At 40.1% G+C, this 16,652-nt stretch overlaps 1 protein-coding gene across 2 annotated transcripts in view; it reads right to left on the bottom strand.

Annotated features, from left to right (window-relative positions):
- Positions 1–16,254, bottom strand: part of Taf2 (TATA-box binding protein associated factor 2) — a 66,327-nt gene extending 50,073 nt beyond the window's left edge. Inside the window, exons 1-8 of one of the 2 annotated variants that reach the window (XM_075961008.1) lie at positions 16,031–16,254; positions 15,582–15,636; positions 10,032–10,192; positions 7,231–7,349; positions 5,758–5,899; positions 4,784–5,015; positions 2,827–3,011; positions 1,615–1,728 (exon numbers count right to left, since the gene is read on the bottom strand). In XM_075961008.1, the coding sequence (XP_075817123.1) occupies positions 1,615–1,728; positions 2,827–3,011; positions 4,784–5,015; positions 5,758–5,899; positions 7,231–7,349; positions 10,032–10,192; positions 15,582–15,636; positions 16,031–16,113 (1,091 nt within the window). In that variant the 5' untranslated portion in view covers positions 16,114–16,254. The remainder of the gene's footprint in view (positions 1–1,614; positions 1,729–2,826; positions 3,012–4,783; positions 5,016–5,757; positions 5,900–7,230; positions 7,350–10,031; positions 10,193–15,581; positions 15,637–16,030) is intronic. The other variant, XM_075961007.1, reaches the window with a different exon arrangement.
- Between the last annotated feature and the right edge of the window lie 398 nt (positions 16,255–16,652).

Raw genomic sequence — 16,652 nt, 5'->3', positions numbered from 1 at the left:
AGGTGTGAGAGCACATTCTCCACACTTAGAGGTTGAGGCAGAATGGTCAAGAGTTCAAGGATACCATCAGGTACAAAGTTGTGTTCAAGGACATCTTAGGCTAGTTAAGATGCTATCTCAAAAGATCAAAACAAAATCCAAATTCTTGGACTGAGACTACGTGACAGAGAACTTACCTAGAATGTACAATGCCCTGAACTTAAATTCTCATACAGGAAACTACAATCCTATGTTGTTTTTTGGGGTGGGAGGGGTGGTTTCGAGACAGGATTCCTCTGTAGCTTTGGAGTCTGTCCTGGAACTAACTCTTGTAGACCACCAGGCTTGCCTCAAATTTACAAAGATCCGCCCGCCTCTGCCTCCCGAGTGCTGGGATTAAAGGCGTGCGCCACTACCATCCGGCTAATCTTACTACATTCTTTATTGTAACACATAGACGTAATTTTTACCACCCAGGTTTCACAATATCCTTAAACTGTTTAATGTTTGTACTCTCTCTAGAGAAAAGGCAGGTGGCCCCAACTTTACTCATCTGCTCACATATATCCATCAACCACACACAACAGTAACATTATATTTGTAAAAAGTAAGACAGAAGTGGAATCCTACATTACTAAAATAGAAAAGAAATTAGATGGCGACTTCTGTCTGTAATCCTAGCACTCAGAAGGCAGAATCTGAGGCCAACCTGGTCTACATTCTGGTTCTAAGCCAACGAGAGCCTCAGTGCTAAGAATCCCCCCCCAAAAAAATACAAAATTCACCTCAAGATTATCTCGTTTTTTTCAGTGTTGGGGCTCAAACTGAGGGTCCAGCACTACAGAGAGCCTGCACCTCTGGGCTGTCCCCAAGCTACAAAAGTGTTTCTCCTTCCCCTCTTTCAAGAAAACTAGCAAAAATCTAAAAACTAAAAGGCAAATTCTCTACAGCATTATCACTACTGTTGAAGATAATTACTTTGTTTTAAAAATCATCTCAAATACATTTTCCAACTGATCTGAACATTGACATTTGAACTCTAATTAGTTTTCTATACATTCAAATCAGCATTTTATACATCCATTATTTTTCAGAATTCTTATTTTATGGTAAATTATGTAAGCAACTCTACTGCTTATTTTTTTCTTTTTTGAAACACGGTCTCAGCACATAGTGGGTGCTTGTCTGAACTTGCTACATAGATCAGACTGGCCTCAAACACACAAAGATCCACCTGCCTGTTGAGTGCTCAAGTTAAAAGCTTGTGACATCATGCCCCACTAATTAAAGTCTGATTCATAAAGCTGATTTTAAATAGTTAAGATAAAATTTTACTAATTGTTTTCTTTTTTGAGACAATCTCTCAAAATAACTCCCCATTTGTAGATTATGGGCAATAGCCGGTCTACAACACAGGAGAAGAAGGAACGTGGAATGAAGCTCAGCTGCACATACCCGTCGTCCCCTTCAGAGGTAGAGGCAGAAGCATCACTGTCAGTTCAAGGCCAGACTCAGCTACATAGTAAGTTTGGGGGTAACATGGACCACACGAAAGTCTGTCAGAGAACAAGAGGGAAGAGGAGGGAGGCCAGCTTTCCTGACCCTCAGCTGAGCCTGCAGTTCCGACACACTCACCAGGACATCCTGGATATGAAGCAGCCAAAGAACTGCTGCGCTAAGGACTGCGCTAGGCACCGTCTGGTCAGTGGGGTCTCGTCGATAATCATGGCGCTGTGCAGGAGGTTTGTGCTGGAAGCCAAGGACACAGAAGGGGCTTAGAGCCAAGGACACACGGTCAGTCAGTCAAAATACAGCACCTGTGCTCCTAAAGCAATTTAGTTTTAGGTTCAAGCTCAAAAAAAAAAAAAAAAAAGGAAAAAGGCAAGAATATTAACCCGAGAGTTTTTCTATCTTTTCAGAGTTTATCTGAAATTCACAATCTGTCTAAAGCAAGGAACACCATGACAATGTTTTCTATTGATTTTACAAAAAATATAATTCACTATTTTGGGGAGTTAAGAAGAAACTAGTGTGTTAATCAGATATGAATACAAATAAAATGGGGTTACTTAATTTCAAAAATCCTTGCACAGGCTGGATGTAGAGGCACACTCCAGTGAACCAGCATTCTGTCCAGTGCACAGACAGCCTGAACACATAGTGTGGAGATACTTCTCCCCAAACCAGAAAACCAATAACAAAAATGAAACCCTTCTTCTAGTGTCTAGTAAATTTTGGTCCTCTGTTGTTTACTTCTAAGTACATTGCTCTATTCAATTTTTCCAACTGTGTTCTGGAGAATACATAGGACTGACTAGTATCTCACATGACACATGAGAACTTTTAGGGACAGGAAAGTAAAACAACTTCCCTGACACATAAAACTTACAAATTTTGAACCCCGCATCCTCCCCTCAAAAAAAAGGGGGGGACAGAAAAGAAGAGCTAAAACAAAGAAAAAAATCTGTTATGTTTTTTTAACAACAAATTGAGGATGCCAGTACATTTGTACAGTGCTACCAAAAAGACACACTAATGATGCATAAATGTGTAAGCTAAAATTTATAAACGTTCAGAAGTAAGCCAGGAATGGAAATGTAAATGATCATTCTGCAGGCAGGCACTGGGATGTGCCACTTCCTTATGGAGGAAGCTACATTGTCACATTTTCAAAGACACCTGGTTACCTACAAACTCGGTGACACCAGAAGTTCAAAAACCCAATTACCTACAAACTCAGTCACACCAGAAGTTCAAAGCCAATCTGAAAACTGATCATACAGTCAATAGTTTTTTTTTTTAATCACTACCCTAATTTAGGTAGTCCCTACCTGAAGAGACACTAACCTAAAAATACTCATAGAAGCATAAGCGGCCACTTCAACGTAAGCCTCATCAATGAAGACAGTCTTAAAACAGGAGTACGGATAGCGACAAGTCAAAATTTCTTCATAAAATTCAAAAACTTCATGAAGGTACGACGTGGTATGTTTAAGCAACGGAAGAAGTTGGGGTAAACAAAAATGTGTAACCTGAAAATAAAAGGACAATCATCTCAAAAAAGGACATAGTTAGTTTTTAATACATTTCATAATGTTGAAAATAGCTGTTGCAAAATTATTCAGCTTTTCAGGTTGGGTTTATAAAATATTCATTGTACTAAAAATTAAATTTAAAATGGATTATAAAGTTTATTAAAAGCTTAAACACAATGAGAATAAAACTGGTTACAAACAAGAAAAATTAAAATTTAAGGCTTAGTATAATCTCTTATTCATGTGTCTAAACTTAGGAAATACTGCATATTTTATATTAATATTTTAGTAAGTGTGTGTGTGTATGTGTAAAATGTTGAAGATTGAACCCAATACTTTCCACATGCCTGGCAAGTATCACCAAATCTCAGTGCCTGAATCTAAGAATTAATCGTCTGTTGCCACCTGGTGTGGTGGCTCATAACAGTAATTCTAACTCTTGTGAGGCTGAAGCCAGTCTGGGCTACACATGAGGCCTAGTAGAAAGGAGTTCATGCTCATCAGAACTGCCTGCATCCCAGGATCAGCCACTCCAGCCACGCTAGTCCTCCAGTGTGCCAGCTACACACTGAACACCGGGGAGACACACTGGCAGTAAGATATCCACAGCAGAAATAATAGTCATGCTTTTCATATTCGCTAAATACAAAACCATTATCATAGACTGTCTCATGAAACAATTCTATGCCAAATGAATGAAGACGCCAGGAATAGTGGCACAAATCTGTAATCCCCGCTCTAGAGAGTGTCTGTCCACGTTCCAAGAATGGAGTTGTGTGAGGAGAATACTGAGTGCTTGTGAGAAAACCTCAAGAAGCCAAGGCAAGAGTCTTATGATCTCACTCTCTTCAAAAACGTGGAAGTGTTCTTGGAATGTGCTTCCGTGCCCCTGCCCAGTGCAGCAGACAGGAGTTTCCTTCAGATCACTCTTTACAACTACTACTGCTGTCTATGTCTCTACGGAAAAATGTGCTGTGCCCTGTGCAGCCACACGCAGCTTGTCCTTGCACATGTACACTTTACTCACATGACTCTACTTAACCAGAGTATAAACTGTCTGGTGCTCTGAATAAAGTTGGTTGTTATGTGAGACTAGTCAGCTTCATTCATCAGCTCTGTTCTCCCAGGTTCCATCACCTCCAGAAGAGTAAACAGGGCATCGCAAGTTTAAGCCAGCCAGAGCTAGCTACATAGTGAGACTGTCTCAAAACAAACAAAAACCCAGGAAGGTTTCATCTAGAAGATGGTATCGTGCTGAGTGGTGGTGGCGCACGCCTTTAATCCCAGCACTTGGGAGGCAGAGGCAGGCAGATCTCTGAGTTCTAGGCCAGCCTCGTAAACAAGAGCTAGTTCTAGGACAGGATCCAAAGCTACAGTGAAACCCTGTCTCGAAAAACCAAAATAAATAAGTAAATAAATAAAATAAAATAAAAATGTGGTATCATAGACAATTATTTCATGGTAGACAAAGTTTGACAGATGAAAGTCAGATGTTGTGGTGCATACCTCAGTACTCAGGATGTTGAGGCAGGAAGATATTGTCATGAGTTTGAGGAAAACCTTGACTATGTAGTAAGACTGTCTCAGAAAAACAAACAAACAATAAAACAAACCTCAAACCAAACCAAAACAAAAAAAACCTAAAATAGTCTGAAAGGTCAAGATTAAAAAAGTAGACACCCCAAATAGAGTCAACACTATTTTATTAGTGCCTTCTTTTCATGAGGAGTGAAAGTGCAGAGGAGAAGAAGACATGTGAAATGCCTTACCTCATGCATATATGGATCTACGAGGATTTCAAAAGGCCCAATGGCCAAGGAGATATTGGATGCTGCTGTCGGAATAGTAAGCATATAGTGGAAGGTCTTCTTCCTCATATCATGCGTGTACACAGTCTCCACCAAATCCCCATTGGACACAGCGACCATTGCAGCGTCTACTGTAAATTCTAACTTCCATGTGCACAGCTCAGAGTATGAATCAACACATGGGAACCAAAATCTACAAACACATTAACAGTACAAAAGATACTTTACACTTAGAATCTCAGGTCAGGTCTTACTATATGATAGAATCAGTATAAGATACCAAAATACAAATAACTCTAGAACACAATCTTTGACTTAAAAGAATTATTCATCTGAGAAAAGCGCTTCAGTAACATGTAGTGAACTTCAGGCCAAGAGAATGAATGGATTATGATTTCATATAAAGATGTAGGTAAACCTATTATCATTAAACAACAAAAAAGCTAGCTATAAAGAACAAAAAGCATGAATGAGTCCATTTACATAAAATTCAAAAGCAAGCACAACCAACGGTATTTCAGAAACAGTAACTAGACAGAATGCCAAGTGGGAATGCTGAATGGAAGCAGAGGAAACGCCACCAAGTGCTGATGCTGTTTGTGTTGATCTGAGTGTGAGCTCAATAGGTTTGTTTGTTGGTGAAGTGATGTTTTTGCATTTAAATGTATACAGTTTTCTGCATGAATGCTGAACTTCACTATACGGTTAAAGAATCAAGCTGACAGATTATTTCAGGATTATTCCCTAAAGGAAAAGATAATGAAAGAAATAATAAGACTGAGGAAGAATAATCAGTACAGCATGATTCAGAGGCAGTTTGGGGGGAATCAAGCTTACACTTGTCACTCTAAATGAATAAACACACAGCATATTGAATACATAAAAGTACAGTTACAAAAATAAAGTTAATTAAAATATATGAATTTATAATCTACCTTGTAGAATTTTGATACCCACAAGAGAAGACATGAGCACCTCTCTCTGCCATACTGCCCTCTACACTGGGTACCACAAAATGAAGACCTCCTTTTGGCTGATCCAAAGAGAAGTTAATATGTATCTTCAGAACCTTTAACTCTGCAACAAATAAATACATACATTCACTGACATGCAAATAAACAACAGTAACCTATACAGTGAAGATACTACAATGAGAACCACAGTCTGAGCATTCTATTAAGAATCTAGGAGCTGCTTGGGATGTAGCTCCACTGGTGGGCCACTTGCACAGATGCTAGAGGCCTGGGGTCAAATCCCACTACATAAAAACAAAGAAGCCACAGCACTTGCCACAGTGCAGGCTTTATAGTGTTTCCACTTACACCGGCTGACAGTGTGCCTCCAATCAATCTAACTGCCGCTTGGGGTTTCTAACACAGCACAACACCAGGCGTATCATATTTTCTTCTCAACATTTTTGACATGTAATGTTTTCAGAAAAAAATTCACAAACCCTAATGTGGATGCTTTAAAGCCTTTCAAATCCAACTGCAATTCTACTTCTCAAGATTTCCCCCTTTTGTATTTTCTCCCAAACTGTTAACTGTTATTTTTGGCTTTGGAGGGTAAAGGGCAGAGGGTAGATGGAGGGTATTGATTACTCATGAAACTGCATCATTTATATGTTTCCAAATTATATTTTATTTCTGTGTAGTAAAAAAAGCCTTGTTAGCATTAGTCTAAAAGTAAATTTAATTCCCCCCCCCCCGTGAATAGCAAAAAGCTTCTACATGAGCCCTACACCTGCTCCCAAGCACAATGAAAACAAAGTGCTTTTTTTCTTCTTTCCTTGACTTTTGAGACTAAATAAAGGTAGAAAGAAGTTTTCAGACAATAATCACAATGGCTAAATGTTAAAGGAACGAAAATGAAACTTTAAAGGGGACAAACTTAGAGTACACAGGACATGTGGCAAGAGCCTGAGTCCCAGCTTCTGCTCATCCACAGATCAGCTCAGTGAACTTACGTTGTGGAAGCTGAGAATGCTTTTCAGTAATAAGAAGAAATTGAACCAGAAGATTTTTAGGACCATTAGAGCTGTAAAAATGATATTCCAAATGGATCTCACACATGCTCTACCCATACGATTTCTAAAGTACTTTTCATTAAAAAACAAAACAAACAAAGAACAATGAAAGGAGCCGGTGGCACAACCTAGTAACATGCCTAGCATCTACAAAGCCCTGGTTTCCCAACACTATAGGAAACAGAGAGACCAGCTACTTTTGTAAGAGCCTGTACTTAACACACTCCTATCAACCCATGACCCTAAAAAAGGAGACACTTTTCTAACCCCTTTGTGCATTTCCAGCAGTAGTTAGTTTACAGGTTAGGCATCACTAACTCTCTGGCCTCTACACCTAACAGGCTTCACTTCGCTGTGCAGTAATACATTCCTGGTGTTTTACCATCGACATGCTTCCAGAGCTCTGATGGAACCTTAATGCAGAGTTCTCCATTCCCCGCATCAGGATCCACAGCACTAACCGCAGCTGCATACGCATTGGAAAAATAGTTGAGATTTCTCCTGGGGAGAGAAAAAGCCAACTTGTAATAACAATAAGCCACATAGTTCATCAACATCTTTCTAAATATCAAAGGACATCTATTATTTGTAAGTACTATGTCTTCTTACACAATTCGCTAAGAATTCTTTTTAGCCAAGCTAACTACTACTAATGCTGTTCCCCATGTTAAGAACTAATAATGTGATGGACACAGTGGAGCAGGCCTTTGACCCCAGTGCACAGGAGGCAGAGGCAGGAGGATTCTGTGAAGGTCAAGGACAGCCTGTGCTCACAACAAAAAGGAAGGGAGGGGTGGGGGAGGGAGAAAAGGGAGAAGGGAGAAAGGGAGGGAGAAGAAAAAAGAGAAAAACAAAAAATCCAACAGCCAAAAAGAACCATTAAAGTGATCATTGTGTTCACATCCCTTCATGAACTCTGGAATGCCAAAATCACTACTTTTCTAATGTCAGTATTTCTAATATAAACGTAAAGACTGTACAGGGTATGTACCTGCATGCATGTGTATACAGATATTTGCATATATCAAAGACCAATATTTCAAAATACTGATATATTTAAAGCATTTTATAATTTATTATGAATAAAATTTTATTTTTATAAAAAATTTAATTTTTATAAAAAATAATTCCATAAAAATTAAGTAATTTTCATATAAGTAAAATAGTTTCTTTGGAATAACTGAGGTTTCTGTGCTCTGAGCCTATAAACTACAGTGTTGCCAGGCACACAGGAGTATTAGCTAGGGCACAGCTAGAGCTGCTTCAGCACTAGGTAGGTAAGAAGGCCAGAAGTTCAAAGTCACCCTTAGCTACAAAGTGAGTCTGAAGCCATCTAGGGCTACATAAGATCCTTTTCAACACCAAAATATACAAACAAACATCTTCCTCTGCTATGAGAACCAGGAATACCAGAAGCAAGTCCTCTAAAGAACTGGACAGTAACTAAGTAACAATGTATAAAATGCATCTCTTTACCCTCTGCACCAACTAATCAGCTACTTTTAGAGCCTTTTCTCTCTAAAGCCAACTGCAATCCCATTTTGAACAAATCAGAGAATAAAGACAAGGAAAAACAACAACAAATACAGGCTATCTGTGAAGGCTTAAGGCCTTCTAGTAGTTGAGAGATTGAGACCGGGAATTACCTCAAATTCAAGGCCAGCCTAGTCAACACAGTGAGTTCCAGAACAGCCTGGTATATACTAAGTATATTCTGTATCTACCAACTGCCTAGAGGTTGAAAAGATTTTCCATTATAACTCCTTTCCTCACACTAAACGGGATGATTCCTTGTCCACCGGAGAAAACATTAACGTTATCTTAGTACTTTAGGCTGCACATATGCTAAAAGATGAGGTTATCTTCAAATACAGAGCAAAGCGAAGCTGTCTTCCTTAACAGACGAGGATGCCCAGAGCTCCTGCGGTACACTATTCCAGATCCTAGGCCATTCTCTTTTGAGTGCTGGGTACTCCCAACAAATTATTAGCTAAAAACAGATGTATTCTGTGATTAGCCTCTTACTCTATCTTGAATGCAGAGTTCAAGACTGAACAGGGTAGGTACTCTATCCTCTAGCAGACAGTGGGTTTTTACAGGCCTGTCTTCCATTCACTAGTGATAATATAGTTGACTACTCTGAGCAGATTTTATTTTCTTCAGCAGAACAGGATCTGCAGATAGTTTTGTAATGAGTTTTATTCTGTCGGTATAAGCACTGTGATTTTAGCAACTCACCTTCATGGAAAGGAAACTTAAAGGAATTATTCAGAGGTCCCTGAATTTTTCCAACACCATTTTTCTATCTCCTTCCTGAGCTTGAAAGATTCTAAACCAATGATTATTGGCATTACAATTGTGTCTAAGGATAAGACCCAGGTCCCCAAGTCTTCTAACCCCTGGCTGAAGTATTCTCAAGTTTTAGACCTTATCAGAATTACCCAGAAGCTTTGCTTAGCACACTTGAAGAACTCTATGCTGTCTGACTCAGTGTGTTTGGGCAATACCTGAGATTTGACAGATCTTAAAAGTTCATAGGTGATGGTGTACTGCTTTTCTGAGAATACCTTTGAGAACTGCTGTTTTAAGGCAATATGACACTATCCTAGGCCAGTTAAAATACAATCTTGACTAAAAATTTAAAGCTGAGTTTGGCATCCCACTACAGCACACTGAAAAGCACAGAAAGAATATGACCTAGGGCTACCAAGACTTTTCAAAAATGCTCTCAAATTCAATTGACAGTGGATACAGCATCTCCTAAGATACTCTAAAATAGGACAAACACTTAATAGACTATTCTAAAATGTCTCTGGTCTGAAGATGATGGTGACTATCCAAGTCATTGAAACAATTTTTTGGTATTTATGAAGTAAACACTTACATAACATTAAAACAGAAAACTGGTTAAGACAATTCCCCAAAAATAAATGTACTGAAACTTTCCAGATAATACTTCTTTAAAGCTGCAGTATGAGGAAGAGAAATTTAATAACTTACTACGCTGGACAAAGTGGGAAAATCCTTAAGACAAATGTTCAGTGCAGTAAAAGCAACAGAAATTATATAACACATAGATCTATTATATATAGTGGAAAATTTGCTGAAAAACATTAACCCGGCAATCACTAAAAACAATTGATAGAATGTCTTAGAAACATAAACTTAAGGTGTACAACTTACTGTTTTGATTCACTGTGACAAACTTCTAAAGTTGGATCATTATAAATAAAAGCAGCCTCCAAGTCATTGATCCTGACTCGGTATATTCTACACTGTTTACTGTTCAATTTGATTCTATTCAAGTTTGCAACTGTAGGAAATATAGTCAACTCCACGAATCCCTGTAAAGATAAAGAACAGCTATTACAAATGCAGGAAAGTTTACAGCACATTCCCCCACCCCAGCATATTTCTTTAGCATATTTATTTATGCCTCCTCCAAAGATAAAATCCCAAATAGCCACATACACATGATTGCACCCCAAGAATCTGTTTCAAACATTAATTGTACCAGTAGATGAATGAGTATAATTTATCTAGATTTTCCCACCCTCGTGCTTCCTTCATCTGTTTAACTTGTAATAAGTAAGCCACTGACTAGAAAAGTAAAAATACTCTCTAGTCTGAAACACAAGAAGTTCTAGGCAGACTGTAACCAAAATAGGCTAAAGGAACAGAAACGGTAAAAATGGTCACAACCAGGAGGCTGATGTAAAAGAATCTGATGGCACAAAGAATGTGGGCTTAAAAATCTACACTACTGAAGCCAACAAGTGTGAGTCTCTTCATGGGAGATAAATGAGGAGATATATATCTGCAAGTACTGCCAGAGGAAGCAAAAGCAGGTAGAAGCAGCAGTACTTCAAAATGCTGACCGATTTCCTGCCAAGCAGTCCCATGTGCTGTACACTTCTGCCACGTTACCTGAGGGACGTGCAGGTCATCTAGAGAAACCACCTATAATACAACCAACTGCTAAAGATTCTTACCAACATTCTTCATTGACTCAATGGAAAAGGCTGGTTGAAATATGGACTGCATGGCCAATGCTTTTCATATTCCCGAATGGAAACTGTTAGGATTACACATGAACTATGGCATCTTTCAGAGGTAGTAAGTATAAAAAGTTCAGAGGTTCCAACAGGAGTGTCTACGAGCAATCAAGCCATGAGCACAGAGGACTGGATATAATGGCCAGAACTACATGTCAGATGCCACACTACCTTCTGAGGTGTCCTCTAATTCTGATACTAGCTCTGAGGGAAAGAGTGCTACTTGAAACATTTACACTGACGCCCTAAGAAGTATGTACTAGTGGAAAGTATTTTAACTGTTAACTTTTATACATAAACAGAAAGAAAGAAAGAAAGAAAGAAAGAAAGAAAGAAAGAAAGAAAGAGAGAAACAGAGACAGACAGACAGACAGACAGACAGACAGACAGACAGACAGAAAGAAAGAAAGAAAGAAAGAAAGAAAGAAAGAAAGAAAGAAAGAAAATGTTAGCTAGATCTAGACCTATCTGTTCCTACTAGTCTATAATGCTCTGGGTACAAGGTACATAAATAAAGTTCATGAATATTTTCTGTATATCCTTTAGGCCAATTCCTCATGCTCCCAGATCTCAAATAAGAGTCGCCACTCTTAAATCAGACCATCAGCATGATCAACGGTTGACATCAGAAAGAGGAAAGGCCAAAATATTGTGAAGAAAGCTTTAAACTTTTTAAAAGTTAAAAGTACAAACTAAACTGGTAATAACACATGCTTCTAGCATTTGGGCTTGAGAAGTGGAGACAGGATGACCAGTTTGAAGCTAGCCTGATCTACCAATCCTGTGTTGGAAGAAGAAAATGTATAACCCATGAGCCAGTGTAGCAGGAATCCCAAAATACATAGACTCCCTTCCCTCCATGTAGTCTTAGCTGGGCTAGAATTCTCCTTAGAGATCCAGTTGACTTCAAACTCAAAGAGATCTTTCTGCCTCTGCCTCTGCCTCTAGTGTTAGAAATAAAGTTATGTGACACCATGCCTAGCCCAAAATTGTCTTAAATTGCCCTGTCAATCATTAGATGTCCACTCTAAATGAATGAACTTAAGATTAAGTGAAAACCAGCAAGCAGAACCAAATGAATCTGGTGCTGGCAGTAGTGGCACACACCTTTAATCCCAGCACTCGGGAAACAGAGGCAGGCAGATCTCTGTGAGTTCAAAGATCAGCCTGATCTACAGTCAGTTTCAGGACATCTAGGGTTGCTCAATGAGACTGTCTCAAAAATAAAAAAAGTAAATTAAAAAAAGGCTGATGAGGGCTGGAGAGATGGCTCAGCAGTTAAGAGCATTAGGTCTGTTGCCCTCTCTGGCCTGCAGGGATACAGGCAGGCAGAGTTCTATTTACATAATAAATAAATAAAATTAAACAAAAAAAAGGCTGATGATAAGATACAAACTAATGCTAATAATATACAAATGAAGGGAGTATATTTTAGAAAAACAGTTCCCTAATATAACATGGGGCCCCAACTTGCATACAACAATCAGACCCATTAATCTTCACGAGCATCGAAACCGGCATCCTTAGCCACTGACACAATTCAAAACCCCAGATCCTCTAACATCTCAAATCAACTCAAATCAACATTAGGGTTTTCTCTACCACTTCACAACTTTTTTGAAAGTTTTTTTGATCATTTTGAAAATACTTTACCTACTGTATTTAAATGAAATGCCTCCTGAATGTCCCAAGTTCCTCAACTTTCTCTCTCTCCTCTGCAGGGCAGCACTACAGCAGCTCAGAGATCCTGCTCAACATATCACCCTCTTCTGTGACTTAATCATTCTTCTCTGTACCATTTTCCTGTGCCCAGAGTATGTTCAAAATTTACTTATGAATGAGCACAGTCATCAAAATAAATCCCAGAAGAAGACTGCATAAACATGAGTGGTTCTGTTTCTCCCTTTTCGTTTTGAAACAGCATCACCTAAGCAGTCCAGGCTCCATCAAACTCCCAGCATCACCTAAGTAGTCCAGGCTCCATCAAACTCCCAGCATCACCTAAGCAGTCCAGGCTCCATCAAACTCCCAGCATCACCTAAGCAGTCCAGGCTCCATCAAACTCCCAGCATCACCTAAGCAGTCCAGGCTCCATCAAACTCCCAGCATCACCTAAGCAGTCCAGGCTCCATCAAACTCCCAGCATCACCTAAGCAGTCCAGGCTCCATCAAACTCCCAGCATCACCTAAGCAGTCCAGGCTCCATCAAACTCCCAGCATCACCTAAGCAGTCCAGGCTCCATCAAACTCCCAGCATCACCTAAGCAGTCCAGGCTCCATCAAACTCCCAGCATCACCTAAGCAGTCCAGGCTCCATCAAACTCCCAGCATCACCTAAGCAGTCCAGGCTCCATCAAACTCCCAGCATCACCTAAGTAGTCCAGGCTCCATCAAACTCCCAGCATCACCTAAGCAGTCCAGGCTCCATCAAACTCCCAGCATCACCTAAGAAGTCCAGGCTCCATCAAACTCCCAGTCTTCTTGCCACAGGCTGAGGTGTCACAGGTGTGTGCCACCATGCTCAGTTGTTTTTTTAAGAGGAAGTCTCTCCATTTTATTCAGGCTGGTCTAAATTTCCCAAGTCCAACTGATCTTCCCACCTCAGCCTCCTAAGTGTGAGGATTACAGGAGCTACCACTGTGCTCATCTTAAACACAGTATTCTGATCCACAGAACTAACATAATAGCTCACCGATTAGCAGGTGCTGAAGAAAGATGTAAGTAGGTGTCTTATGATGGTGTTGCCTGATAAACAGCAAGTTTCTAAGCATACTGGGAAGAAAACTGATTCAAAGTGCAGTAGTAGAGATTATTTATCTAATTTACTAGACCTAAGCCAGTTCACAATCCTAGAACAGAGCCCTCTGAGTAAATGAGAAGCCAGTCTCTACTGTATAGCCTCCTGCATCTATTTTCTGAGACTAGCCAGAAGGTTTGCAGTCTGACTGCCAGGTCACTATCCATTCTGAAAACAAAAACAAAACAGAACACCTGAACCTTCTCAGGGTCATCATAGCTTGGTTCTTCTAAACTGGCAGAATAGCTGAACTCTCAAAACATCACCACAGTGCAGTAATCAGAAAGGAAGTCTTTGGAGGTCATGTCAATAAATGACATCATAGATCAAGTATATTAAAATAGGACTAAGTTTACTGCTATAGCCCTATAATATAATATAATATACATCTATAGGAATAATAGGTCCCTGTCCAGTGAAATAAGAGCTATGATGATGGAACAGGTTAACGGGTAGCTCTGGAGTGCTCATTTCTCTATTCCAGGAGAGTAAATCCAACAGAAAGTAATGACACATAAATCTGAACAGTGACCACTAGAGGTTCTTCTGCCAGACTACATGTAGGCATTTGCCTTGTTCTTCTATTAATTCTTCATTTACCTACCTTCCCTTTAACATCAATATTCTCAGCTCCCTCGTTTATAAAGCTAGGATTGAAATCTTACCTACTTCAAGAGGTTACGGTGAAGGTTCAATGAGTTAATATATACACACCTTAAGCAATGTCTTACATACAGTAAGGATTCACCTAACATTCACTATGATTCGGTCATACTGACTCTACTCCTCTTTAATAGTGCTAAGCTTGAGAGCTCAGTCCTATCTTCCCTATACTGCTGGAGTAACATCTTAAAAACACTCCCTAATTCTTCTGTGTTCTCTACATAATCCGCCTAACGTGTCCTACCCCCAAAACTCAAGATAAACAGCAATCTGTGGCAAACACGACAAGAGACCTTCCATAAGTGAGCAGCTGCTGCCTCTAATGACAGTTTTTCTTTTCTTTTTTTGGGTTTTTTTTTTTGTTTGTTTTTTTCGAAACAGGGTTTCTCTGTAGCTTTGGAGCCTGTCCTGGGACTCCCTTTGTCTAATGACAGTTTTTGAGGATCTTTACAAATCTAAAATTCTAAGACTGCTTTGAAAGTTACATTTCCTTATTTTTACAGCTAATCCTAAACTTTCACTTATAGAAACATAAGTCAAGTCTAACAGGGAAGCTGATATAATCTTTCGAAGAAAAGCAACTCTAAGATCTAGTCCATTTAATTCACATTGGTTTTTTGAGATAGGGTTTCTCTGTGGCTTTGGAGCCTGTCCTGGAACTAGCTCTGTAGACCAGGCTGGTTTCGAACTCACAGAGATCCGCCTGCCTCTGCATCCCGAGTGCTGGGATTAAAGGTGTGCGCCACCATCGCCCGGCAGTACTTAGGTTTTCGATGATTTCCCCCTGTATTAGTTTTTACCAGTTAACCATAAATCAAAAAAAAAAAAGCGCTATTCAAAATCTCACCACAAAGCGGTACTACCTAAACCATATCAGTGAAGAATGAGAAAGAGCAGGTCCTTTAGACGCCAAGTCAAGTCAACGTGTGTACATTTTAATTTGTTCATGGGATAAACCTTGCTAGAGGTTTATTGTTGTCTAATGCAGGCAATGTAAGAGTTGACTAAAACGACATACTTAATAAGTATTAAACATTTTAATCTGGAAAGGAGGTGGGGAGAACTGAGGCAATACAATTAGCAAAAGAATATGATAATCAAACAGACTTGAATTCTAGTTTCTCATTCTTGAGGCACCATTATCCGGAAGATTACAGAATCTCTAGGAACTGCTAAAGGCTGATTTATACTGTTTACGGGGACTGGAAATGAGCTTACCACAACAGATTTTCTCTGGAAGTTTATGTTGTTGATACAGACGACCTGATGGGTTGTATACAAGAAAGAAAACGACTATTATTAAATAAAAGCATAACTGTATCCATGTACAAATAAGATCTACGTTCCAAACAGCTAACTTGCTAAGTTTCTATCTTCAAAGCCTACTAGGTGAGTAATCTTCTATTTTAAATCTAGCAAGAGCCATGGAAAGGTTTGTATTGATAAAAATATAGCGGTGATTTAAAAAGGGTTTATGAGCCTGCAGGGGGGCTAAGCTGAATATTATTATACAGTCATTCAAAACATTTTCACGCTGCAGACACCAGGTCCACGGGAGTGAACTCTTAGTTCCCCACTAGTCTCCCATACCCATCAAACCTTTCACAGAAAAAATGGAAACAAAAATCAAAGAAGGGCGAGAAACAGGGGTGGGAAGGTGTACTTATAATTTGTATGGCCGTGGGCTCTCGAAGCCCTTGTCTCCTTTCTTCCTGTTCATCCTGGAGGTCTCTATGCCGGTGGGTGGCATGAAGCGCTCACGCGCGGCTCGCCTTCCCGGCTGCTCGGGGGGCTGTGGCGCATTCCGGGGAGCCACCCGTGCACCCTGAGTGCCGGGTCCCCCGACCTCGACCTCGCGTCCCCTCCTCGACCACTCCCAGCCGCCTCCGCCCGGCTCCTGTCACACAAATGAGCCGCTCTACAGACGCTCAGGGCTGCCGACTGCCGACATCTTGCCGGTCACCTCTGACCCGCTACGTCAGAGGAAGTGGGACTGGGCGAAGGCGGGATTCGGAAGTCTGGTGCTGGTGTCTGTAGGCGGGGCTTGTGCGGCGGAAGATTTGACTGTTTTCTCGCTCGGGGCTAAAAGCTCTAAAATTTAGGAGAGCAGAGGAAAGGTTTGCTGGATGAGAAGAGAAGAGTGGGAAGAGAGGGAGAGGACGTTAAGTGTGGAGGTCAAGGATCCAGGTATAACCGAGGTGAGGGGCTAGGAGCTAGAAATGTTCCCCAAACCAAGACGTTGAGCTGTCTCAATAGCAAACTCAACCCATTTGTACCCTGTAATTTAAT

Source organism: Microtus pennsylvanicus, chromosome 2, assembly GCF_037038515.1.
Source record: "Microtus pennsylvanicus isolate mMicPen1 chromosome 2, mMicPen1.hap1, whole genome shotgun sequence".
NCBI classification, from domain to species: Eukaryota; Metazoa; Chordata; class Mammalia; order Rodentia; family Cricetidae; genus Microtus; species Microtus pennsylvanicus.
The sequence above is the reverse complement of the archived record's forward strand: the minus strand, read 5'-3'. Positions and strand labels throughout refer to the sequence as shown.